The 27,797-nt window shown below is 33.7% G+C and overlaps 3 protein-coding genes across 3 annotated transcripts in view; 1 reads left to right on the top strand and 2 right to left on the bottom strand.

Annotated features, from left to right (window-relative positions):
* Positions 1 to 3,504, bottom strand: part of LOC125849095 (exosome complex exonuclease RRP44 homolog A) — a 34,687-nt gene extending 31,183 nt beyond the window's left edge. The window contains exons 1-5 of the mRNA XM_049529108.1: positions 3,347 to 3,504; positions 3,128 to 3,268; positions 2,882 to 3,039; positions 1,902 to 1,957; positions 258 to 380 (exon numbers count right to left, since the gene is read on the bottom strand). Of these exons, the coding sequence (XP_049385065.1) occupies positions 258 to 380; positions 1,902 to 1,957; positions 2,882 to 3,039; positions 3,128 to 3,268; positions 3,347 to 3,400 (532 nt within the window). The 5' untranslated portion in view covers positions 3,401 to 3,504. The remainder of the gene's footprint in view (positions 1 to 257; positions 381 to 1,901; positions 1,958 to 2,881; positions 3,040 to 3,127; positions 3,269 to 3,346) is intronic.
* Positions 3,505 to 12,149: 8,645 nt separating this feature from the next.
* LOC125849437 (serine/threonine-protein kinase/endoribonuclease IRE1a) lies at positions 12,150 to 19,408 on the top strand. The gene is made up of 7 exons (XM_049529522.1): positions 12,150 to 12,548; positions 13,563 to 13,812; positions 14,641 to 16,055; positions 16,860 to 17,032; positions 17,344 to 17,590; positions 18,515 to 18,818; positions 19,026 to 19,408. Exons 1-7 carry the CDS (start codon positions 12,388 to 12,390, stop codon positions 19,170 to 19,172), a joined length of 2,697 nt encoding a protein of 898 aa, XP_049385479.1. The 5' UTR covers positions 12,150 to 12,387; the 3' UTR covers positions 19,173 to 19,408.
* A 154-nt stretch (positions 19,409 to 19,562) lies between these two features.
* On the bottom strand, positions 19,563 to 26,467 carry LOC125849436 (glutamate receptor 3.6). Its single transcript, XM_049529520.1, has 6 exons — positions 26,150 to 26,467; positions 24,677 to 26,028; positions 24,314 to 24,591; positions 24,124 to 24,155; positions 23,633 to 24,039; positions 19,563 to 20,194 (listed from the first exon to the last, which is right to left on the bottom strand). Exons 1-6 carry the CDS (start codon positions 26,412 to 26,414, stop codon positions 19,715 to 19,717), a joined length of 2,814 nt encoding a protein of 937 aa, XP_049385477.1. The 5' UTR covers positions 26,415 to 26,467; the 3' UTR covers positions 19,563 to 19,714.
* Between the last annotated feature and the right edge of the window lie 1,330 nt (positions 26,468 to 27,797).

Raw genomic sequence — 27,797 nt, forward strand, 5'->3', positions numbered from 1 at the left:
ATTTAACTTTATCATATTTTTTTTTCAATTTCTTTTGTCATATATTTGTCATTCATGGTTATAATTATTAGTCTTGGACTAAACAAACACATTTTATGTTTTTCTCCCTTTGCGCCTTTTTTCATTAAAGCCCGCGCTTTGCGCTTAAAGCCCCCATGGACCTTAGAGCTTTTTTGCGCTTTTCACTTTTAATAACACTGCACCACAGTAACATACTACTCAATAATTGTCATCAGACAACAAGAAGAGAGATTTACCTGTCTCTGCAGAAATTCCCTCTTCAATTGCCTTCTTCTTATTCTCTCTATCATTCGTAATTAGCAAGACACTTACTGCGCTGCCAAGATGATCCTGATACCATTTAGCTGCAACCCTAATAGCTGAACCACCAAAAATTGTTGACGTTTATCAATCTACTGGTGATTACGAACAAAAGCATTCAGCTTCATTAAGTATAGATTTGAAGGCATAGATGTAAAGACCTATAAGAGATAAACGACCATGGTTCTCGATTATACCTCCACAAATCATGTTAACCTTTCCCATCCACTTCTTGACTACTAAACTTAATATAGCTCAACTTACTTAAGAGTTTTGCACTCAGATAATCAAATTTAAGAGATCTTGAAGCCTTAGTAGAGAATCTATGTATTATTTTATACTGGATAGGTGGTGGAATAAAAATACTTGCATTAGTTATACTTGGATAAACATCAAAAAGGCAAAAGTTACCCTAAATGTTAATTCAAAGGCTCTCGTTCTGACATCGTCTAGAATACTCCACAAAAAGATAACCTCAAGATTGAAGTGCTTCACTCCTCCGTGCACCTAAGAACCCAATGCATCATTGGGGTGAGTACATGGGAGAAATTGACAGGTTACCTTAACTTCTCTAGCAATTGATTTTCCCCAAATTTAGTGAAGTTATAACTTATAAAGCCCTAACTATTCAATCACATTATGAAACTGCAAAGGAATAAAGTCTAGCATTCTATTTTTCACTTTGTATTTCGCAGGAGCAAAACTTTCTCATCAGTTTAGATTATCAATCAGATACTCTACACTGCTGCTTAAAATCTAGGGATATAATTGTAACATTAATTCAAAAGAAAATCTAGGGATAACGAGTTTCTAATATTCGCAACCATTAAAAAGACAATCTTAATGCACAATGATCAACACATTCATGCAAAGATTTTAACGTAAAGAATTCATTATCCTTCTCCCTATTCTAGGTCCCATAACCCTAATTATGATACTTAGCTACTCATAACATTTTGAAAAGAATTAAAGTGCTAATAATTGTTATTCATAGAAATTACAGTAAAGTGAATTTGTGTAGACAAAATCATAGCATTTTACATTCTTTTTGATGAAGTAACAAACACATTTTACATTATATATTGCATATCCAACTTTAACACGACGAACGAAATGTCCGACAAAATTACAATCCTTGAATAGACTCGATCCAAATGACCCCTAAGTAACTTGGTTATAGTGCAATGCGTTCTTCCAAACAGAAACAGAAACTAATCATTGCAGCTTTCACTATATAAAATAGTGTGTAGATACTAAACAAAGGCATAGTTCCTCAAAATAGGTTATTGACTAGTTCAGTTCTCATCAAGCATGAAAGTATAAATATACAGTTATCAAACACATAAGTATGAACTCTAATGCATGTTTTTAGCATAATCTGTATGCACATAATAAACATGTAATGTAAGTATGACCTTTAATTCACTAACACAAGCACATACCATAGGACTTAGAGAAATTAGAATGGAAGGGCCCAGAAAACTAGTGAATGGATACGCAGAAATGCATAGCACAAATTGTTCAAGAAAAGCAGTGATTTACAACTTCAATTGCTACTGCACAAAGGTGAACAAACAAACCTCTATCATTCCGATCATTTGGACTTTCACCAGCCATTGCCTTCACATAAGTATCCCTGAACAATGAGCAGAAGAAGGAATTTTTAATCAGATTTCAGCCCTGGCTGTAAAGTAGCAATCGATGTCTAGTAGTGGTTGTATCGTATAAGTGGATCACAGTCAAAATGCAAATATATAAAGATATACTACAATCTTTTTCTTTCTTATCAAAAGATAAATACTAAAATATTTTTCTGCGTCATTACTGAAGCCAGGAAAGGAAGTTTCTACTGATAGCAACCCTTGCAACCATTATGAATGAAAAGGGACCCAGACCAAGAATCCAAGTAATCAACAAGTGTAAGGTGATAACCACCATACTATCCTAGCCGATGTCAATGCAATGTAACTTAGCTATATCTTATGAGCTTTGACCAAAGAGTTTTCAGCAAGTGCCACACATGTGATAACCACCATACTATCCTAGACGCTGCCAATGCAATGTAACTTAGCTATTATCTTATGAGCTTTGACCAAAGAGTTTTCAGCAATTGGAACACTCTTTCATAGAGGACTAGTCCTGGACATACAATTACATGGACCACTAAAGTAATTGGTTTCTCGGGCCCAAAGTCTTAAACAGCATACTCTATCCTACCTCTTTTTCTCACTGTGTTTTTTAAATTCAATAATCTACTCCCTCTATCCCAAAATTACAAACAACACAATGCGGTTTAAGTGGATCAAATGACAAATATTACTAAAACATTGACCAAACCCTAGCATTCAAAGTCAATAGTTCCTGCACCCCTGCCCTCTCCCCAGAATGATGCAATTAATTGCTAAGCAGAAGGAAAAGCAATATTTTGAGAATGAATAAATGACTAATCAACACGGATAAACTTTTCGCAATAAGCAATGGTTGCTTTTGATCAAAAGGCAAGTGAAATTCATAGAAGAACAACTAGAGGTACAAAAGGGGCAGAAAGAAAGGAACATACTTGTGATTTTCGTTAGAAAAGACAAAGAACTTCCTTAAAGAATTGCTACACAGAGCCCTGAGCCTGTTATAAACCGCAATGTTCTTGTTCTTGACCTCCGACAACACCACGGATAGCACTACCACATTGTCAATAGCTTGATTCTCCAGCAAATCAATCTAACACAATTCAAGATTTCAAGAAAACAATAAACCCAACCGAACAAAAAAAAAGTTAACACAATCCAAGGTTTCAAAGTATATTCACCTGATTGAGAACAACGTTGGTGTCAAGAACAAGAATAGTGAAGTGAGAGTCGCTTAAACAAGGAGATGAAACTTTACACCCATTCTTGCAATAAGGGGCTCCGCAATAAATATCATCTCGCAAATAATGTTCCCTAACTTCCTGAAACACAAAAAAAACTCAAATTAAAATTCTGGGAAAAAGTAAACAAATACAGAAACATAATTCTAATAGTTAAACCTTAATTATTCTGCCTTGTCTGGTTTGACGTGAGAATGCTTTGTTCTTCAACATATTGCTGGGTAGGGTAGGGTTTATGGATTCTTTGGATTTAGGGTTTATGGATTCTTGGATTTAGGAGTTTATGGATTGCTGAAGTGAAGTGCGTTTGGTGTTCAAGATGAAAAGAGCGGCTCTTTTGATTTTCTTTTCTTGTTTTGGGCTTTCAGAGAAGATTTATATATAACGCGGTTATAATAATTTTAATCCATTTATTAAGTTTCACTTATATTAAAAAAAATAAAAATAAAAATCTATAGATATTGATAGATTATTTTTTTATTTAATAAATAGAATGTATTATTCATATTTAAATAATGTAGAGTTTTGTCTCCACCAGAGACATGGTTTAGTTTTTCATTTTTTTAAGGGATAAGGGTCTGAAAATACTCCAATTTTGGTCGGATTTGCTGTTGCGATACTAAACTTTCATGAGGACCTATTACCTCCCTAGACTATTTAATATTAGACGTGGTGAACAACGTCAATAATTTACTTCTGAACATTTGATAATATAAGTATTTTGAGTGGGTACAGCCCTACGATAACTTGTCAAAAATATTTTATCCAAAGATGAAATGAAATATTTTTTTAATCTTAAAACAAAATGATTTGATTCTAACTGTTTATGCATTTTGTTGTTCATCATCAAAGTCTTTAGAAAATATATGTAATTGTTTCATTGTCTATATTTGTATTTTCAAAAAGTGTCACAAACATTTTATTCATCAATTGCGAGAGTTTTTCTCATATTCAAGGCCTCTACATACATAATCTAAATATTATACATCTTACGTAATTAGTTGTGTACTTGATAAGTTAATTGAAATTTAAAAACACATCTCTTGGAGTTCAATGAAATAACGTATGTCGCTCAAATAATTTGGATTAAATGATGTCTTGGCAAGTCCCTTTTTCAAAATTATTCGCAGTCGATGACACTACTTTGATAGCCAAAAGGCATATTTTGTTGTTTATGTTTCGATCAACATGGTTAAAACTTTATTTTTTGCGACTTTTAATCTAATGTTTATTAGGAGATAATTATTTCTTTAATATTTGATTAATATGGAGTCATCCTACTTTGAGGGGTAATTCATTGACTCCAATCCAACATTTGAACCCCAAACTTTTGATTAAGATTGAGTACAATACTTACCATCCCACTACATTCCTTTATTTTTTGGATGTCACTAATCGATTGAATACATCGATAAGATAGAAAGTTGAATACCTAAAACTCCAAGGTAGTGTGGAACCACCATAACTTCTGAACAGTCAAAAGTCCTAATCTTGGACATCCCATGGATCTTTTAGCCACTGAAAAAAGTCATTTATTTTACAAGTTTAAGAATTCCAATCTACGTGAAACCAATAGTCTAATGATTACATCAAACTCTTGATTAGCATATCTTTACTTCAACATAATGATAAAAAACATAACCATAAACAACAAAGTTTAAAACATGTACTCAAAAACAACAATTCATAACATAAGCATAAATTAATCACTGTAAAAAAAATACCACGATCTGTAACAATAGAATGAAACAGAAAGGAAAAAATCGAGCCCACTGAATGCACATTGTCCCCTTAAGAAAATTATTCCCCTCGAGTATCCGAGGTTTAAAGGAATAGATCCTGTGAGGATAGAACAATTTTATTCACCAGTGTATTGATACAAAAATAATAGTGTCAGTGAGCCACTCAACAGGAGCAAAGTACACGAATATTTAATTGTGCAGAAGAAGAAGAAGTTCAGAATTTTCGTTGTTTTAAAACGAGAGGAAAGCCCTCTATTTATAGTCACAATTCTTTGGAAAAGTCACAACTTTTCATAAAAGTCGCAACTCTTCGTAAAAGTCGTAACTCTTCGTAAAATTCGTAACTTTTCATAAAAGTCACAATTTTTCATGAAAGGAAAAGCTAATTTTGGAAATAAATAAATTAAAAGGGAAGTCTGGTTTATGGTGGCGCCACATAGGCGAGCCTAGGGTTCTCTTATATATATAATATGATTAGGAAAAAATATAGAACTAGTCAAAATTAGCAATTTAATTATAGAAAATAGTTATAATTTAAGTGATAGTTTAAGTATGAAACTCACAATCTCAATAGTTCAAGTATGAAACTAAAAAAAAAAAAAAATTAGTTTAAATGTGTTTTTGACACATATCTCTAATAAATTATAATCAGTTAGTACAATTGGTGGTTCTGTCCTTGCAATTTAGAACTAATCGTTATTCGTTGGTGTTTATGCTTTTCGGCAAAAGAAAAGAGTTGGAAGATGTTGCAAAGAGGAGAGACCTCATTTAATTTTAATTGTTGGTATAATAAAGTAATTAATTTACAATAAATATAGTAATGTTTTATTACATAAAAAAAAGTCAAAAATACAAGAAGTATACATTGACTATACAACATAGCTTGTCAAAAGTCATAAAAAATATACATTGACTATAAATTACAATATAGGGGAAACTAAAAAAATGTCTCATAAATACAAATTAGTTACAAACATATACTCCTTACAATGATGTCCCTAAATAATTACAATAGATGCTTTAACTGATAACTTTACTTAAGTGATATTAAACCAATAAATGTATACCCTAATCACTAGTCAACTAATTTTCATTTGATGGATATTAATGTTACAACGTATCCCAATAACAAGAGCAAATTCAACCAATCCAAATCGAAATTGTGCCCCATTAACATAATTTTGTATTTAAAAAACACACCATAACAAATGTCAAATGTAGCATACAGACCCAAAATCACATAATTATGTATTTTTTCTTATTTATTTATTTATTATTGTAGTTTAGTTATTTTTTATTAATCTGAAAGTAGTAGTTAATATTTTATTTTTTTATATTTATTTTATTTTTAAAAAAGGCAAATATATAAAAATAGAATAAAATAATTAAAAGATGATAAACCAACCAAAAAAAGGAAAAAAGGACAAAAAAAAAAAAGACAAAGAAGAAGAAGAAGAAAGAAAAAAATAATAAAAATATTACCAAATGGTATCTCTAATAAAATATAAAATGAAAAACAAATATGAAAATAATAAATGAGAAAAAGAACAAAAGTAATGAACAAAAAGTAATTTATTATATATTTTTTAAAAAAGGTAAAAATGTAGAAAGAGAAAAAAGAAGAAGATAAACTAATAAAAAATAAAAAATAAAGAAAGAAATAACAAAAATGTTACCAAATGATATCTATAAAGGATAATGAAAAAAAAATAAAAATAAAAAGAGATTTAAAAAAAATTTAATTTATTTTATTTTCTTAAAAAGATAAAAATATAGAAAGATGGAAAAAAAATTAAAATAAGATAAACTAATAAAAAAAGTAAAAATAATAAAAATATTAGCAAATGGTATCTCTAATAAGAATACAATAAAAATAATAATAATTGTATAATAATAAATGAGAAAAGAATAAAAGATAAAATAAAAATAATAAATGAGAAAGAACAAAAAAAATTAATGATAGAACAAAAACAATAAATGAGAAAACAAGAACAAAAATAATTAATAGTAGAAAAAGATTTGAACGGAGGCGAATTGGGGCTAAATTTAAAAGGATTGGAGCGAAATTGAGCCTAAATTTAAAAAGCGTTAGAAGGAAATTAGGCCTAAACAAAAGTGGGGTGGGGTGGGGTGGGGTGGGGGNGGGGGGGGGGGGGGGGGGGGGGGGGGGGGGGGGGGGGGGGGGGGGGGGGGAGCATGAGCTGTAATTCATTTTGGATGAATGGGTATTTGATGAAGAAAAAATTACTTTGATGAGTACCTTTTAATAAATAATTACTGATTTTAGCGATTCTTTTTATTTATTATTACCATTTTCCTTTGTCTGTTCTTTTTATCTTCCTTTATTTATTCAACTCAAGGAATTAACTATTATAACTTTAACAACATTATATTGCATTTTATTTTTTACAAAATTTGATTTGCCAATTTTTTTTGAATTTTTACCTCATTTCTTCTTCTAAAGATCTAAATTTATATATAATATTAAAGTTGGACAATAAAAAAATGAAGTGACATGTCTCATTGGGAAGTTTCACCATTTATTTACTTCTCATAATTTTAAACTTTTTTCTTATTTTTATATCAAACAAATTATAAAAATTATTAAAAATAAATATAAGTTTCTTCATTATTATCATTCATTTCATTTCCTGAAAATGCCTCTCTTGCTCTTAAATTTAATATAGTTACATAATTTAATAAAATTTTATTATTTTGCTTTTATATTCAAAACAATTTATTTTTTAATATTATGTATATCATTAAATAACTATATTAGATTATTAATAGTCATATTTATATTATAAAATATAATTAATAAAATTAATTTTAATAAAATAAAATCCTAATAAATAATTTGTTAAGAAAAATGTTAAATTAATTTAAATCAAATATATATTTATTAACTCGACGTAAGCATTCAAATAAGATTTTACCTTTGTGAATTGTAAATACAATTCACCAATATTTAATTATTAGAGTTTATATTCTACACACAATTTATCAACGTAAAAAGATAAGAAATCATAACATGTTTTTCTTTGCAAGTAAGTTTTTTTTTTTACTGAACTTTCAATACTTTTGCAAGATCAATAAGAATTTTTTCTTATTGAAAAATATTGAATTGCTTTTTATAATTAAAATAACATTATGGAAAGAAAGGGCAAAAAAAAAAAAAAACATTCTTTCTTTTAAATTATGTGGTATAATTTAACCAAAAATATACTTCTTTTATTTGATTTTTGTGGAGTAATTTAACTAAATATTGATATACTCTTTTTTTTACTCTTTGAAATATTAGGGAATTTTACTTTGGAATAAAAAAACTCTATATCAACATATTTGGGGTCCATAATTATAGGTTCTAATGTACGAGATTTTGATAAATTAAAATCTTTAAAGTTAAAACTATTTTTAAACATAATAATATTTTTAAAAAAATTGAAAAAATAATGTCATACAAAAAAAAAAGTAATAAATTCTGATTCCTTCAATGAGGGGTTTGACCCTTACTCTCGACAGAAAATTAATTATAAGGTTGCAAAAACATCAATGCTTATTTTAATCTTAAAATATTCTCTCCGTTACTATTTATATGTCACTATTTTCCTTTTGCTTATGTAAATAAAATGTACATACCTATCTTTATCAATAGTCATATGTAACTAGTGTACTTGGCCGCGCTTTGCGCAGTTAAAATAAAAGATTAAATATATTCTAAAATAATTAGTGTCATTACTTGACAAATATTTTACTAATAATTAATGCAATAAAAGAGAGAAATTAAGTTACGGTTCTAATATGACCTATTAAAAGAAATTGCTAAAAAAAATATGCTACAAATTGCTGATAAAAAAAAGATGAAACTTAAAAGTTGATATGAAAAACTTGAGCTAATTGATAATTCAATCATCATAGTTTCATACTAATTAAAGTTAATGATTTATAGCAATCTTATTAGTTCAATCACAATCTACTCCATCATAAATTACTCATAATGTCCCATATTAGTTGATCACTATACTAAAAATAGTTGTCACATATTAATTGATCACCTTAATAAATCAAGATTTTTTTCAAATTACCTTGCAATTAATTCCTTTTTAAAGTGTTTTGTAAAGTTTCAAAAAAGTTCTTAAGGGGTGAATTGGTAAAACTACCCACTTAATTATGATTTCTAAATATATGCGCGTGAAAAAGAAAAGTCATCAACTAATATGGGACGGAGGGAGTACATGATTTTCTATTTGTATAAATGACTTTATAATAAAAATAAATAAATAAAGATATATGATTTCTTAATATTTGCACGTAAAGAGAAAAGAGATCAACTAATATGGGACAGACGGAGTACATGGTTTTCTTTTTTATAAATGACTATATAATAAAAATAAACAAATAAAGATATATGATTTCTTGTTTATAATTTCTTAATATATGCGTGTAAAAAGAAAAGTGAACAACTAATATGTGATGGAAGGAGTACATGATTTTTTTTATTTATATAAATGACTATATAATAAAAATAAATAAATAGAGATATATTTGTGGTGAATCATGATGAGAGAGAATACATGAATTATATTGAACCTGATCCGCCTTCTCTTCATTATATTTTTTCTCCATTTCATCAAGAGTATACATTTAGATGAAAGACATGTTCTATGTAATATATATAGGTCAAGATTATATTACATTCCTCACCATAATTAAGTAAATAAAATTAGAAAAATACTCTTCAAAATTGGTAAAATTCCACAAATTTTGAAGATTCATTAATATCATTGATTTAATCTTAATTTTATATTATTCAAAATATCAAAATTGTTGAACATGAATTTAATATGTTTAATTAGCACGATAAATAGTAATCTTTTGAAAAATATGTCTTATGGTTCACATACATACGTAAAAGAAAAGAAAAGGTAAAAGAATTTCTATTTTTTTAAAAGAAAAATTGATTTTTTTTTCATTGACACAGCAGCCTCCACATATTTAAATATATCAATAGTATAAGATTTATTTATTTTATCTCCAAACAAAGTTGCCTCATATTCAAATATTTAAAATATAAAAATATAAGATGATATTAATGTGTATCTAAATTTGTAGGAAATATTTTCATACCGAATTTGGAAAGTACTTTTCAAAACTTATTTACTTAATTAATTATGATTATGATTTTATTTATTTAATATAATCTTTAACTAATTAATTATGATTATAATTTTATTTATTTAATATAATTTTTACCTTTAAAATTTAAATAAGACATATATCTCTTATCTAAATGTATACTTGATGAAATAGAGAGAAAAGATAATGGAGAGGGGAACTAAATCCTATTTAAACATATTTACTCGTTAGTTAATAATTTTAGAAAAGAAAGGTCAATAGTTAACATATTAAACAGATAAATAAAATAGAAAAAAATATAGAAGAAAAAGGGAAGAGATAGAACACATTAAGGAGGTCACTATTATATTAAATTTTTTTGTTAATGACGATTCAAGGCTGCAAAAGTAATGGAGGTGTGTAGATATCATTTTTAAAAATGATTGACATTACAATATCAACAATTTAGTAATCAACTACCTTCACAATACGAAAATATTATGTATTTACTCTACGCATGAATTAACATATGTTTCATAATAAAACAAAAAAAGTTACATATATTCGGAGGCAGAAACTTATAAGCAAACACGAAAAGATGAGGTGTCTTGAAAGAGACTGTTACTCTCTTAATCATATGTCTAATTGAATCTTGAGTATGAAAAAACTCTTTAGTAGGAAGTGCTCGCTCCAAATGGAGCCTTGCGCATTGTGAATCCATATATAATCAAGCTACAATGTGGATAGCAAATATAATATAAAAAGCCAAAAAATATATAAATTATAAGAACATTATGTAACTTTGCATGATAACCAAAGTTTAGACGTTGTTCTCACCTTCAAAATATTCCATAAAAATTGATATAATTTCCATGGCAAGATCTTTTCAAATCATTTTGAACTTCCTATCAAATTAGACAATATAAAGTTAGACATCTTTTCTATTAACTATTAGAATAGTATTAGCAAATCAACAAAACCAAAGAAATTTATAAAGAGAAAGAAAATATTAATGGAAATTAAATAATAAAGTACTCGCTCTGTCCCTAATTACTTGTCTACTTTTGAATTGACACACCTATTAAGAAAATAATTAATGACATAGTGAGTTTACCATTTTACCCCTATTAATTATGAAGTTGATGAAAAGTTACATTTTTCAAAATAATTAGTCATTTAATTGAGGGTATAATAGGTAAAAAGATTTTGTCCTTTCTTGATTTGCCAAAATTGACAAGTAATTAGGGACAACTATAAAAGAAAAAGTGGACAAGTAATTAGAGACGGAGGGAGTATGATTTTATAGGACCTTAATATTTTGGCGGTTGAAAATCATTAATTCTGAATTTAAAATTGTAAATGATTTCTACTATTATTATAGCCTTAATTTGAGGAAACGGTTAGGGTATACTAATAACAATTAAGAATTGAAATTTTAAATGGTATCTCTTCTCTTTCTTAAAATTTAATTAATTTAAACCCATTAATTATATAGCCTTAAATTGAGGAAATTAAGCGGTAACAAATTAGAATTAATTTAGGTTTGAAAATAGGAAAAAAAATCCTCCAAAAATATGAAAAAATAGATAAATAGATTTTATGATCATTGGGACATGCCACATCAGAAGATTCAACTTTATATATATATATAGAGATTTATTTTATCATTAAATGCTAATATTTTTTTCCTTAATATTTCTCATATTCTTCTTTTTAGTATTTTAATTTCTTCCCTAATGATATTCATATCATTTCTTTAAATCACCTTTTCTCCCTTTTTAGTTCCTTTTTACTTTTTTTTTTTAATTTTTTTTTATCCAATTCAAGAAACTTATATTTTTATATAATATAATATGAAGTTTCTTTTATTAAAAAAATTACGATTTTGTTCCCATCATTTATAACATTTCCGTTAGAGTGAAAGACATATATACTCTAGTTTTGAACGGTAGGGACATCAATATCTCAAAAATATATCGAAGGATATTTGCATACTATTTATAATAATTCAACCATATATTTATCTTTTTTCTTTTTATATAATATATAATATAGTGGACCGCTATTATTGGAGGTTGGGATATTAAATTAGAAAGAAATAAAACTGGATTAAGTTACAACAATGAGGCAAAGAAAAACAGACAGCCGTCGACAGACGAAATCCCAGGAACCCAAAATCCAGACAACAACGCCCTTTCTTTCATATCTCGAATCGAATCTCTAGATTTCCTCAATTGCAATCTTCGATGTAACCCATAACTCTATCATACGCCACCTCCCCTAATTTATTTGATACCCCCACCCCCACCAACCGGGGAGAAATCGGCGGTCAATTTCAGGTCGATGAGACGCTACTGGGTGATTCCGGCGGGTATATTACTGTTATTTTTCAGCTTTACGGTCTTGGCCAGTGAGTTATTTAGCTTGCCCAGTGGTTCAATTGACGGAATTTCTGATGGGGTTATGCTAGCTCCGGCGAGGAGGAATTTGCTGTCGGAATTAAAGTTAGTTTATATTCTTGATTTTTTAAGAGTTTTTAACTTATACCCATTTGAATTTATTTCTGGTTTGGTTAGTTTTTAAAAGTAATTTGTACAAAGATTTATTATTGCTTTGCAAGATTCTTGTTAATGTTTGTTGTTCATTTTCTACTAACGTGTATTTTGATCTTTTGGTTCAAATTGTTACTGCAGTTGTTTTTCCATGTTTTTTTTTTTTATGGTTCTTGAGGCTAAAGAATTGAATCATGTTAAATATGTACAAATTGTACACTTAGATTTGTCTGTATAAAACTTGTTTTTGACTAATTGTCAGTCAAGATTCGTCTTTAGTTCGTGTTTTATTCAATTAGATATGTCATTCTAGTTTCCTTATAATTGGTAAAGATTCTTATGCTCTTTTTTGGGCCATCAGGAAAAGGGATGTTTGTTTATCCTGCCTTTCTTTGCTTCATATTGCTCTATGTCGAAACCATGCCAAGTTACCAAACTACAGCTTAATAATTTCAGGATTTCTAGTTTTGTAAGTACAACATTCTCTTGGAGGAGATCAGTTTCTATAAACACCAGAATACTTTTCGGTTACTAGTTTGTCTTACCCTGTAATTTACAATATAAATAATGGAAAAATAGTGTCTTTTTTTATGAGTGAGGGGAGTGGGATCTTCTGAGACTCAGTTAATATGGATCATATGTTTCGCTGCATGAAATGCTTCAAGCATCTGTGATTGCTCGAAAAATGAACAGGATCTAAGAGAAAACATCACTAGCATTTCTGCTCATCCCTTGAACCCAGAAACATTCTGTTTAATGTCTTTGTAGGTAAATCAACTTATTTTCCGCGAATTGGATGCATGAGCTGTAAACTAGATTCCCTTTGGAAATGATAAATTAAAGCCCTTTGTTTTGTTTGTTCTAAGTTCACTTTGTGTCATACTGGTAATTTGATATACTTGTGGTATGCTTATTGATCCATTAAATTTATTTGGCTTTGGTTTTCGCTACACTCTCTCGAACCAGGAAACCTGAGACAGCTCTGTTTGCTGAATTGGATGGTACAGTTTCTTTGAGGGAGCAAAATAGCTTAAATACTATGAAACCACCACTCTGGTCATTTAGATCTGGGTCATCAATCTACTCTTCTTATCAGGCTCCTGTTAATTACAATAGCGGCAAGGAGGCATCATCTGATATAGGAAGTGGTTATTTTATCGACTGTGGCCGTGGGGATGATTGGGAGTTGTATGCACACAACAGGCTTGGTAAATTGGTATTGTCTCTAAATTTTATGCAAGTCTCTTCTGTGCAATACAACGAGAAATGATATCTACTTAACATTGATTGATAATGAGGAAGATACCATTCTTTTTCGAGAAAGGTTACAGGAAAAAAGGTTTCAAATAATGAATCATGATACCAATTAATATAGTATTATCAACTAGATATCCATCTAGCTTAACAAAATGAAATGAATATTCCCTTAGTTTGAAAAATATTTACAACCTCCCCTCTTCAACCTCACAACATGAAGGTGTTTATTCTGAGCATGATTTGACTAATATACCCTCCTTTCTATGTAGTGGCTGATCGTAGGCAATTTTGGAATCAGTTTCAGTTTTTAAAAAGTGTGTAATGGAAAAAAGTAAAAAAAGAAAAGAAAAGGTAGCTAAGAAGGGGCTGTTGTTATACCCATTCTCTTTTAATGTATATAGTAAAATATTAGTGGCAAGTCTCAACGAGAGGGGAGGTTCATAGGTATATCTCAAACTAAGTGGATGTCCTACTTGGTTTTGCCAATTGGAAAGGTCCAAGTAAGTTACCCATTAATATAGAAAGAAAAAGTAAAAATAGCAGACGGGTCAGGTCCAAGATTTTGTTATACAACCCTAAGCTGATGGGGATGGACCTCATCCTGAATTGTTCTGCTAATAAGGGTGATACAATGACATAAATATCTGTTTCATGAGTCATTAGGTATATTCTTTCAGCAAGTTAGAAGCAATGACCATCCTCAAACTTCTGAGATATATGTTTGGCCCTACATTTCTGTTGTTATTTTACTCTAGTCTCTTATTTATTGCTCCATATTTTTGAACAGAAACTTATGAAGAGTATTGATGAGTATATTAGTTCAACTCCACAAATAGCTGAGGATGGCGGAATTGTTCTGGGATCTAAAAGAACTACTGCATTTCTTGTTGATGCTAAGACTGGACGCCTGATTTACACATATAGTATGCCTAGCTCTCCAGCAACTCAGGACAACAACACTACTTTTCATCATAATGGCACCATTGAGGAAGAGAGTCTGCCCAGCTACACGCTTTACATCACCAGGACAGACTATGCATTAACGTCCTTTATTCCAAACTCAGACAAAGTGTTGTGGAACATGACGGTTGCTGAAATAGGGGCTGCTGCTCTTTGCAAAGTTGATGATGCATTTAGTGGGGATATTATGGAGTCTGACAAATCTGAACCTGATGTGCATTTCAATATGCCATTGCCATGTCAGTCAAGGGCCCTTATCTACAGACGCCGAGGTCATGATAACAATATGCTCCCAGAGGCTGATAGTCAGGGTATGCTGCCAATTCCTACTTCACAACCAAATGTTGATAATGCAGCTACTCCTGTGCCCGACAAGAATGTAGACACCTTCCACTTAGAAAATATTACTATTAAAAAAACTATGTTTGGCATATTGGTGGTGTTCATAATTTTATTCACCATAAACAAAATTTTACAAGATGCTAAAAGTCCTTTCAAAGAAGGAATAATGAAGTGCTCTGAAAGATTGAGCATGCCGATTCGCAGTATTTTAGCTACTCTTGTGGGAGTTTTTACACATAGTCGTGATTTAGTGTCTGAGCTCAATTTGGATAGACAGCTTGGGAACCCACATTCACCAAATGTACCTTCAAAAAGGAAGAAGTCTCGGAAGTCTGGAAAGAATGGGAGCAATGGCATTAAAAGTGATAAAGACACCTCATCTGGTATTGGACTTAAATATGCAGACGTGGATGCTGATAATAAACTGTTGTTGAACTTTCTTCAACCAAGTATATGTACCAAAGGTGGACGCTCTATTGGTAAATTGTTTGTCTCCAGTACAGAGATTGCTAAAGGGAGCAATGGTACAGTTGTATTTGAAGGAATTTATGAAGGTCGTGCAGTTGCTGTGAAAAGGCTTGTCAGGGCACATCATGATATTGCCTTCAAAGAGATACAGAATCTTATTGCGTCTGATCGACATCCAAATATCGTTCGGTGGTATGGTGTGGAACAAGACCAAGATTTTGTTTATCTTGCGTTGGAACGCTGCATTTGCAGCTTGAGTGACCTTATTCAGATTTATGCTGACACTTCAGAAAATGCATATCCTAACCAGAACATGGATGGAGAATCTTCGAAGCATAGACTTTATCTGGACAATTTGAAGGGTATTATTCTGGATACTGACTTGATGAATGAAAATGGTTGTCCTTCACCTCTGTTGCTCAAATTGATGAGGTTCGTTGAATAATTTTATAACAGCCTGGACTTTTGTGCCTCTTATCATTGTTTCATGGTATATGAGGGTACTTTGCAATCCATTAGATGATGATTTGAAAAAGGCTGAGCTTACTTCGGAAGAAAGGCCTCTCCTTTATTTCTTGTCTGTTTAATACCAAAAGATCATACAGTTTGGGTTTTGCTTCCTATACTATACTAGTCATCAGGTCTCTAGAGGTCCTTTTTTTAGGTAAAGAACTCAGCGAAATTCACTTTGTTGAATTTTGCTTATCGCGCCTGCGGATAGAGCTGGGCAGTTAGACAAGAAAATACCATCACATTCTTCTGACTCAAAATTTCTCGTGACGATGACTTTACAATTGGCCTTTTCAGTGCTTTTCTCTTCATAATTTTTAGGGTTTGGTGCTTTTTTATCCATGCTGTCTCATCTGTTTTCTTTTATGATTTTGCTATTTGCTAACCTTTTGAATGGTCTGATAAAATAGGTCACCTGCTAGTCTGCTACATTTTTTATCCCATCTGCAGTGGGTAAGAAGGGCCTTCTACAAATGCTCCTTCCTTTACCAATCCTTAAAAAGTTTTCTGCATCTTGCATTTCCCAACTGTCATCTTCTGTTTGGTTACTAAGCGCTTATAAGATATATATTGCTGTTTCCGTGCATAGAAATTGTAGTATGTGCCCTGGTAGTGGATGTTAAACATAAATTTGATCTGGAAAACCATTTTTCATTTTTATCTTTTGATTATAATGTTCTGAATTCCAATTTGTCTGCTGTTCTGATTTTCTTTTTTGGAGGACAGGGATGTGGTTTCTGGTCTTGTTCATCTTCATGATCTGGGGATCATTCATCGAGACCTGAAGCCCCAAAATGTTCTGATAACTAAGGAAAAATTCTTATGTGCTAAGCTTTCTGATATGGGAATCAGCAAGCGCCTCATTGGAGATATGTCTTCATTGGGTCATCACCCAACAGGCAAGTATTGTTAAGTAGCTAAAACATTAGCTGCTAATGAAGTTATCTTCAGTCCCACCATCATTGAGTATGCTCCTTTATCTAGTAATTTGCATGACACATTGAGCATCTCTACAATGTCATCCTTGCTGCATTCAAGAGAAGATTGTTTGACTGACAGTTGAGTTCTATTCTCAGTTTCTCACACCAGATTCTTCTTTTAGGTGGCGCCTTAGCTTTTAATTTTTTTTTCAGAGCTTGCTTCAGCATGATGTCTTTAACTTTTTAATGCATATTTCTCGCTGTCCTTACTCAGCAATATTTTTTTGCAGGTTATGGAAGTTCGGGATGGCAAGCTCCTGAACAACTTCTTCATGGACGTCAAACACGTGCTATTGATATGTTCAGTCTGGGGTCTGTTCTGTTTTTCTGCATGACTGGTGGTCGTCATCCCTTTGGAAGTCCTCTTGAGCGTGACATTAACATTACAAAGAATAAAGTGGATCTTTTCTTGTCGGAACACATCCCTGAAGCTGTGGATCTCTTTTCTCGTTTGTTAGATCCCAATGCTGAACTGAGGTAAGAAGTGCACATGCTTTATGTAATAAAAATTCTATTACATCCCGCACATACCAATAACTATGGACAAATTTAGAGTTTGTTATTGACCATGACATTCTTGTAGCTAGTTATGGCTGGAACTTCTCTTTGTATTGCAATACTGTTTTCGTACTCTAAAAATGTTTGTGAAGATGACTATACCCTTTTTATCCCCCCCTTTAGTTTTACAGCTCCTGATGGTGATTTTCAAAATTCAAAGAATATTTTTAGCTTATTAATCACAATAGGACGGCAGGCATAATGATTATGACTATTAGTATGTGTGCAATCAAGTTTTAGCCAAGTACAACTTATCAACTGAATTTTCAGCTCTATTTAGTTTAGTAATGTGCTTGATAAGTTTCTGACCCATTCGACGGTTTAAGTAGGCTGTGCAGTTATCTCTTCAATGCTGTTCAGGAATGCAGGAAACATCTCTGTATCAGTATTACCTATTTTATCTCTTTAGATCTTAAAAAACGATTACGTATAAAAAGATTCTAAGAAAATCCAGTGCTAACTAGGTAGGGGCTAGAGTCGGAGTCGTAATTTTGCATACTTGAGGTGCAAGGCTTGATCCTCACAAAAGGCCCATAGGCACCCTTTCCCCCACCCTGGCCACCAATATCCCTGTCAAGAAATAATAATTTTTGAAAAAAAAAGGAAAGAAAAAACAGACAAAATGTAAGAGAAGATAAAGAAATTAGAGGTTTTTGCTTCATGAATTGGTAGCTATTTTTAGCTCAGCGAGGTGTAGTTGTATTTTCAATCAATATACAATTAACATTGTAATGGGAAAACTGCTAAAGCGTTCTCTTGGATAAAGTGCGTGTTCTGCTAGTCTATGTACGCTGCACCTGCCTATTGCTAAACTCCTTTTTTTTTTCCTTAACTCTGTAAAAGACCAAAGGCAGTGAAGGTGCTTGCTCATCCTTTCTTTTGGACTGCTGAGCTGCGACTGTCATTTCTTCGTGACTCAAGCGACAGGGTGGAACTTGAAGATAGGGAGACTTCTTCTGATCTTCTGAAAGCATTAGAAGGTACAGCGCCTGTGGCTTTGGGTGGAAAATGGGATGAGAAGATGGAGCCTCCTTTCATAAAAAATATTGGCCATTACAGGCGATATAGATTTGACAGTATTCGTGATTTGCTGCGTGTGATGCGGAACAAGCTAAATCATTATAGAGAGCTTCCCACCGAAATTCAGGTTAGTTTTGATCAATTTATATAGTACTGCTTAATACATATTGTTATTCAACAAATTGGTGGACTTAACATTTGGTCAAGACTTCCTTTGAGGAATTAGTTTTTGTGTGGGAACATCTCAAAGAAGCAGTGTGCTGCAAGGTGGAAATATTATCGTTGATTTCAGATTGTATTTGCTGACTTCCGGTGCATCTCAACTTCATTTCAGGAAATTTTAGGAACTGTTCCAGAAGGATTTGATGGCTATTTTAGGAGGCGGTTTCCACAACTACTAATTGAAGTGTATAAAGTGATGTCAGAATACTGTAAAGATGAGGCCTGTTTTCAGAAGTACTTCACAAGCAGTGTACTTTAGGCTCCTCCAGATAGCAGCTGAATCTTGTTCCATTCTTACATTATATGCATGATGTAACATGTATTGTATATTGTAATCTACACCATGTAAATATGCCTGTGCCGGGCAGGTACCAGAAAGCTGTACGGACACCACTATTGTTGGAAACAAAAATAATGTAAATATGAAATCAAATTGTGTAATCTTATTAAGGTATGTTTACCAACATTTCTCTCTTTTATTTTAAATGCTCAAATATGTTTCTTATTCGAGCTGAAAGGGCTTGTAGTACGCATGCATATGGATTAGCAGGATATTCTAATGCTAGAGATTTTTTTATTTTTTTTTCAAAAATAGGCTTAAATGGAACGACACAGACAGTTGCAGATTCATATATTCAACTCCTAACTATTTCGAGATTGAGTCATAGTAGTAGTTGTTGTAAACTGTCAATGGCACCAGAACTTTGTAAAGTTCGATACAGTTACAGCATCGTCTACACAAATATGCAGTCAACCTTTATAATTACATTTGAGGAAGAATGGTAGATTTTTGTTTATGAACTATACAGATTCTCCAAAGCTTACAACCCTGTTCGAGTATATCTCAGAACGGTCATTCCTTGAACCGTTTACTGATGCATCTTGATCAATACTTCTTACTGAAGTCGCCTCTAGTTGCCTTCGTTTGGATCGAGACCTCACTGACTCTTCCTTTTCATCAGCAAAAGAAAGGAATGTCTGCAGTCGTCCTGATCGTGAGCTTTCACTAGCTACCTCAGAATTGGGATAGTATTGGCAATATTGACATGCTAGCATCACAAAATAAATGAGCAGAGCCAGAAAACATGCCAACCCACATAGAAAGAATAGACCTGAGAAGCTTTTCAGCTGAAGCCTGTCCACTTCAAGCTTTGTATTCTGTGAAGTGCAAGCTATTCCAGAAAGCCATTTATCATGGATCCTTTGAAGTTCCCCATTCTCTGATAGTTTCAAAATTGCAGTTGACATGTCTACTGCTAGAGGAGAATCCCTAGGGAAAGCCTAGGAGGGGGAAAAATAGAAAAGAAATCAGCACTAGTCACAAAAGGAAATTATTCTCAAAACATCGACAGATCTGGCATAAACCCTTCAAAACAAAATGGTCTTAGATTGATTGGTTTGATGGAATAGGATGAAAGGAAAGGTAGTTTATAAACCAAATACACCAACTTAATGGGTGTGTTTGGTAGGAAGGAAAATGTTTTCCTCGAAAACAAGCAAGTTCATGTTTGGTTGGTGAGTAGAAAATATTTTTTGAATTTTTTTTTTTAGTGTTTGATTTATGAATAAAAAATATTTTTGAGAGTAGAAAATAATTTTTAAGTTGAAATTGAAAATATTTTAGGGGTGAAAAAATAAAAATTTGAAATTGAAAATATTTTTTAAAAACAAACTTTAATTTTTTTTAGGAGTTGGGGGGGGGGGGTCAGGGTAGGGGTGAGGTGGGGGTGAAAAACAAAAATTTGAAATTGAAAGTATTTTTTATAAAACAAACTTTAAATTTATTATTATTTTGGGCGGGGGGTGGGGGGCTAGTGGGGGAGGGGGGTCGAGGATAGGGGTGGGGTGAAAATAAAATTTTAAAATTGAAAATATTTTTTAAAAACAAACAACAACAACAACAACATGCCCAGTGAGATCCCACTAGGTGGGGTCTGGGGAGGGTAAATTGTACGCAGACCTTGCCACTACCTCGTAGAGGTAGAGAGGCTGTTTCCGGGAGACCCTCAGCTCAAGAACAACAAATCTAAGAGACAGGAGAAATATATATACAACATACCAGCCAAAACAAACGATAGCGAATAATCAACAAATGATACAGTAACAACAAGAAAGTAATGCGATGCGAGAAACGCAGTAAACAACATAAGGCTAAGTCTACTCCAAACGCTAACAACCCATACCCCTGCAAGGGAAAACAGCACGCTAGCCCTACTAACCTACAACCTTGATACGTGACCTCCACTCCTTCCTATCTAGAGTCATGTCCTCGGTAATGTGAAGCATAGCCAAGTCTTGTCTAATCACCTCCTCCCAATACTTCTTGGGCCTACCTCTACCCCTCCGCGTACCCTCTACCACCATTACCTCGCACCTCCTCACTGGGGCGTCTGCGCTCCGTCTCTTCACATGTCCAAACCATCTCAGTCTCGCTTCCCTCAACTTGTGTTCCACAGAGGCCACTCCCACCTTCTCCCGGATAACCTCATTCCTAATCCTGTCGCTCCTAGTGTGCCCACACATCCATCTCAACATCCTCATCTCCGCAACATGCATTTTATGAACGTGTGCGTTCTTGACTGGCCAACACTCCGCTCCATACAACAAGGCCGGTCTAACTACCACTCTGTAAAACTTACCTTTAAGTTTCGGTGGAATTTTCTTATCACACAATACTCCAGAGGCAAGCCTCCACTTCATCCAAGCAGCCCCAATGCGATGTGTAACATCATCGTCGATGTCACCACTCCCTTGGATTACAGCCCCAAGATACTTAAAACTTTCCTTCTTAGGAATGATTTGTGCGGCAAGTCTCACATCCACATCTGTCTCATCCACCACATTACTGAATTTGCACCCTAAATATTCTGTTTTGGTCCTACTCAACCTGAACCCTTTGGACTCCAGCGTTTGTCTCCATACCTCCAACCTCGCATTAACTCCGTCCCGCGTCTCATCAATCAGTACTATGTCATCCGCAAATAACATACACCATGGGACCTCCTCCTGAATAGACCGCGTCAACTCGTCCATCACCAAAGCAAATAGGAAAGGGCTTAGGACTGATCCCTGGTGCAGCCCCATCTCAACTGAGAAATGTTCTGAGTCTCCTCCAACTGTTCTAACCCGAGTCTTGGCTCCACCGTACATGTCCTTTATCGCCCTAATATACATCATCGGGACTCCTTTAGACTCCAAGCACCTCCAGAGAACATTCCTCGGTACTTTGTCATAAGCCTTTTCCAGGTCAATGAACACCATATGCAGGTCTCTCTTCCTTTCTCTATATTTTTCTACCAGTCTACGCATAAGATGAATGGCTTCGGTGGTCGAACGTCCCGGCATGAATCCGAACTGATTCTCAGAGATGGACACCCCTCTTCTCACCCTCATCTCCACCACTCTCTCCCAAATCTTCATAGTATGGCTCAACAATTTGATACCCCTGTAGTTGTTACAATTTTGGATATCACCCTTGTTTTTATACAACGGAACCATTGTACTCCACCTCCATTCTTCAGGCATTTTTGCTGTCTTAAAGATAACGTTAAACAGCCCGGTCAACCACTCTATGCCCGCCTTACCCATGCTCTTCCAAAATTCTACCGGAATCTCATCGGGTCCGGTCGCTCTTCCCCTACTCATCCTATTAATAGCCCGTACAACCTCCTCGGACCTAACGCACCTACAGTATCCAAAATCCCGAAGTCTTTCAGAGTGTGCCAAATCACCCAACACAATGTCTGCTTCCCCTTTTTCATTTAAAAGTTTGTGAAAATAGCTTCGCCATCTTTGCTTGATGGCGGTCTCTTCCACCAGTATTTTGCCTTCCTCATCTTTGATACACTTCACTTGGTCCAAATCGCGCGCCTTCCTCTCTCTTGCTTTTGCAAGCCTATACAACTTCTTCTCCCCACCTTTGACCCCCAGCTCGACATACAAGCGTTCGAAAGCTGCCGTCTTCGCCTTCGTAACAGCTAACTTAGCTTCTGTCTTTGTCATCTTATAGACTTTCTTAAGCTTCCGCTTCTCTTCCTCGTCTACACACTCCGCCAATTTTATGTATGCAGCCTTCTTCGCTTCCACTTTACATTGGACTTCCCCATTCCACCACCAATCTCCTTTATGGCCTCCAAATTTACCCCTTGACACCCCTAACACCTTAGAAGCAACTTCCCTATTTTCCTTAAGTTTTGAAGGAAAGTCATTTTCAAGAAAATGAGTTGATTTGGAAAACATTTTCCGGAAAATGTTTTCCTTCGTACCAAACACAGCCAATATTTGTACTTGTATTCATTCCTTTAATGTTCTGACCAATCGACCCCCTATGTTTTGAAGGGACAAATTTTGTGTGAAACAAGCACCATGTTATGTCAAGAATGATAATGATCTCCCAAATCTCAGGTCTCCTTCCATATATCGAACTAACAGTAGTATAATTCATCTTCAGAAGACATGTTTCAAGCAGGATTATAACTAAGGAACAATGGAGAAAACCATGCATCAGTAAAAAATAAACTTTCTTGGCATATTTCCATGTATTTGATTGATGTAGATACTTCTCATGCATTTAACAATTTCCTGGCATATTTGCATGTATGGTCAATTCATCACGGTGGGAGACAAATTCATAAAAGGCAGGTTCACATGTATAAGTAAGGGTGAAGTTGACAAAAACATGTAAAAGCAAAAAGGTGAAGTTGACAGAGAGCTACTTACAAACCCCCATCCATTTTTTGTGAATTCTTGACCCAGAATACTGAATTGGCAACGCGATGAGAGGAAAAGCTCCATATATGCACGCTCATCTACCACTGCTGCAACACCACCACGGCTAGGACCATCTTTTAAAGCTTTAGCATAATCTTCAGGGAGGTTAAGAGGAACAAGTCTAGATTCATCAATGCGAAGTTCTTGAATCAGATAGTTACGGGCAAATGAACCCAACTGATAACCAATGGGTTCCTTTGTATTTACTAAACTTTCAATTCCGGTAATTGGGGAAGAAAGTTTCTGCACTGTAAGAATTGAGGTGAGACTGGCCGTATAGCTTGAGTTTATTATCAAAACAACAAATAGCCATATAAGAAGGACAATACGGCCAAAGGTGCTGACAGTGTTTTCTCCTGCATACAAAAGTGTTTTTTTTGGTTATAGAAGTTCATTCAAAGGGTAGTACACAAGTAACTCAACCAGCATAGGTTACTTACTCTGGGCAGTAAAGAGAGTTGAAAAGCTGAACCTGCAAAAGAGTTTTACATAGGAAAGGGTTAAGAGTTTGATTTTCTGCAAAGTGAAGTTTGGCAGGTGTGGGAGAAGGTCAAGGAAGAGCGAACAATATATGACATACTCTTTCATCAGGTAAATATATGCTAATTTAGTAATGTTTTGCCAACTCACCATAAAACAGTGACAATCTGTTTACTCGGAGGTCCACGAAAATCATCATTCAATCTGTGTTCCAAAATCCAAATTACAGTGCCCACAATTAAGAAAAAAACACCAGTGACACACCACATCCTAGGAGTAAATGGACTGAGAAAAGCCCAAGCATTAGAATTCTGCTCCTTAACAGGTGCCACTACAACTAACCCAGATTCAATGTACGGTTGAGTGAAATCAACCATTTTTGTTCGATTAGTTGTAATTGCTATGTCACCTATGGCTGCATCATAAACCTGAAATAAGAGATCAAGTAGATACAGTTAGAAAGCACATTGTTCAAATGACAGTACAATAAAACCTTGGTAGTCTTGTACTCACTCCTGCTGTGATTAGGCGTACTAGCTCTGTATCATCTGGATTGTTATGACCATCGCCAAAAGCAACTAGTTTGTAAGGGACAGCATAAGGCAATAAGTCTATGGCAGTAGTGAAGACTTCAATACAGTATCCTCTGAACGAGTCTGCGCCTGGTACCTTTCCAACAAATTCACGAAAGCTAGCTCGGTTAGGAACTCCAATTTTCAGTTGTCTCCCATTGTTAGGAAAAACCCATCCACGAGGTTTTTCCGTTATTTGTCCAGGCCAGATTATACTATGTAGCTGTTGATTTGAAGAGGAACGATTTGCCGGCTTAGAGTACAGTGTTTCAGGAGGCACAATTGATAAACCAGAGTATTCAGACCAATAACCAACTTTCCTAAAACCTGTACCAACCACATTAATGACTTCAAAAGTAGGGCGGAAGAGTTCCTTATCAGAAGTGAAAGTAAATGGTCCTGTTACACCTGTCATATTGACCTTAAAAATGCTGTCTCGCAATATATTCCCTCCATTAAAGATGCTCATAGAATCAAGATTCATACTTCCACTATCCAGTTCAGTTAGCCTTGGATCCTTAGAAAATGAAACATTTCCACCCTGGTTAAAGAATTCATTGATGGCACGAGCAAGTAGCCACACAGTATCATAAGCATAGAGCGCATAAGTGGACATTCCTGAAGATCCAGTAAGTCCTGCCTTCCTTGTCAAGTTGCTCCACTGTGAGACAAACTTCTGTTTCAATTGTGAACCTGGAGTGTGTATACGCAAGGTGATAGCCCCTTCAAGGTTCTCTTTTTCATCCGAAGAAAGGGGACTACCAGCATCAAGGATAGTTGAGAGCCAATTTGTAGCAATCCACACATATCCTTTATCTATCATCCCCAAATACCGTGCCATAGAGAATATCTCCAGACCCTTTGTAGGATAAGTGTGAACAATCATTATTCGTGATTCTCTCAAAGCAACCTGAACCAAAACATCCCGGGCATCATCCAATGTTGCTCCAGGTTTCATAGCTGCTTTGTAAGAGATCGAACATCGTCTCTTGGCCAGCTGATCTGCTAATGCAGCTATACCATTTCTTCCAAAATCATCATCAATATATATAGCAATCACTTCTCTCCATTCATAGTACTCAACCATTTCAGCTATCGCTTCCATTTGAAACTTATCACTTGGGGAAGTTCTAACAAAAAACGGGTACTGAAGCGAAGAAAGAGAGGGGTCTGTGGCTGCAAATGATAATAGAGGGACCTGCAGCTCATTCGCAATGTTTGATACCACATGAGCTATAACAGAAGATTGGGGGCCAACAATGGCCACAGTATCCGTCTCCATGAAACGGATAGCTGTAATAAAAACCAAACAATTTACATAAAACTCAAAGAGCAAGAACAGAATTATTGAAACAATGAAAATGCTATCCACAAAAGCAACAAAATTACAGATATTTGCAAAGGGCTAGCTTACCCTCAACTATTCCAAGAAATCCACTGGCATTACTATCCAATGTTATCATATTCAGCTTGGTTCCTCCAAGAACATCTGGATTGGAATTTATATCTTCAACGGCAGCTTCCGCAGCGATTTTAGTAATTTTCCCAACGAGTGTATTGAAAGACAGCATACACCCAATGTTCACAACTTTAGGCCTTGCAGAAAGAGTTGAATTAACCCCCTCTGAAGAATACCCATTGTAGAGAACTATCAAAATCAATGCCCAAAATAGTCTCATAGTGAACTTGGGTACAAAAATATGCAATCTTGACACTGCTATGCACAGATAGGAAAATTTTAGTAAACTTACACTAACAGAAAGTATACACAGTAAGCAGTAACATCAAGAATTCAAAACACATAATAGTTCAGTCAAAGCATATTACAAAAAAGGGGATTAAGGAAGAAAGGGGTAAGCCTCAATTTCACACTAGAAGGACATGAACAGTAATTTTCCCACCCAGAGTGTGAAATGAGTCATATTTCATTAGAAGATAATGGAGCAGCCAAAAAGAATATTAAAACTCTGAAAAGAGCAGAACAAAATCTTGAGAAAATATGGATTGAGTATTGGATATATTGCGTTACTTACAGAACATCAAACCGCCATGACAAAGGGGGGAAATAAAGAACAAGAAGCAGAAGGAAAAGGAAAAAAAGCTGTAGTTTTCTTTAGTGGGGTATCTGCTTCTGCTCTTCCCCACTAATAAAGCATAAAGGGCAAAGCAAATAAGTGCAAATATTGAAATCTTGAGTTTCAGCAAGAAAAAAATATGAACTTTTCTACTTTTATGAATTCAAAATTCAAATAATCAATCACGAGCTACTGGATTTTTTTCACCTAGTTCATGTATGACTTACAAAATCTGAATTTGCTATTTTTGGTTGGAACTAAAAGATGATTGAATAGTGAACCCACTCAGGTATCATTGCCAAGAAAATAGGACAGAAAAAGTGTTATTTCTGTAGCACAAATACCCATCAGAGTTGTAGTACAATGATAGGTACTTCTTCCTTCAGAATTTTAGATTTGAGAATCCTTGAGTATAAAACCATCTTTGTTAAAAAGCATTTTACTTCATAATATGAGACTTTCTAACATAAATTCAAATTTAGTTGAGCTAAATATGAACACCAAAAACTGAATGAAAAAAATTGTAGCAAAAACACATGAAAAATGTGCGGGGGGTGTATACTAAAGAATACGTGTGACAGTAGATAAAGGTATAAAATGTTGCACTTTCTTCCAACTTCCATTATTATTATTAGGGATAAAGGTCCGAAAAATATTCCAATTTTGATCGAATTTGTTATTGCGATACTAAACTTTCATAAGGACCTATTACCTCCCTAGACTATTTAATACCGTATTTTTTACCCCTGAACTATTTAATATTGTATTTTAAAGGTATATATATGCCCACGTGAACACATTACTTTTTATAATTTTGCATTATTTTTTATGTCCACATGGACAAATATATATGTTTAAAATACGATATTAAATAGTCTAAGGACGTAATAGGTCCTCATGAAACTTTAATATCGCAACAGCAAATTCGACCAAAATTAAAATATTTTTCAGACCCTTATCCCTTATTTATTATATATAATTTGGACT

Source organism: Solanum stenotomum, chromosome 12, assembly GCF_019186545.1.
Source record: "Solanum stenotomum isolate F172 chromosome 12, ASM1918654v1, whole genome shotgun sequence".
Classification (NCBI taxonomy): Eukaryota; Viridiplantae; Streptophyta; class Magnoliopsida; order Solanales; family Solanaceae; genus Solanum; species Solanum stenotomum.

Excerpts from the sequence above, each read along its gene's own strand:
- LOC125849437 (XM_049529522.1), top strand. The coding sequence starts at position 12,388 with ATGAGACGCTACTGGGTGATTCCGGCGGGTATATTACTGTTATTTTTC. Across the intron at positions 12,549-13,562 it reads AATTTGCTGTCGGAATTAAA|GAAACCTGAGACAGCTCTGT; the intron begins GTTAGTTTATAT and ends CTCTCGAACCAG. Across the intron at positions 16,056-16,859 it reads CTGTTGCTCAAATTGATGAG|GGATGTGGTTTCTGGTCTTG; the intron begins GTTCGTTGAATA and ends TTTGGAGGACAG.
- LOC125849436 (XM_049529520.1), bottom strand. The coding sequence starts at position 26,414 with ATGAGACTATTTTGGGCATTGATTTTGATAGTTCTCTACAATGGGTAT. Across the intron at positions 24,592-24,676 it reads TACGCCTAATCACAGCAGGA|GTTTATGATGCAGCCATAGG; the intron begins GTGAGTACAAGA and ends CTCTTATTTCAG. Across the intron at positions 20,195-23,632 it reads CAAAAAATGGATGGGGGTTT|GCTTTCCCTAGGGATTCTCC; the intron begins GTAAGTAGCTCT and ends TCCCCCTCCTAG.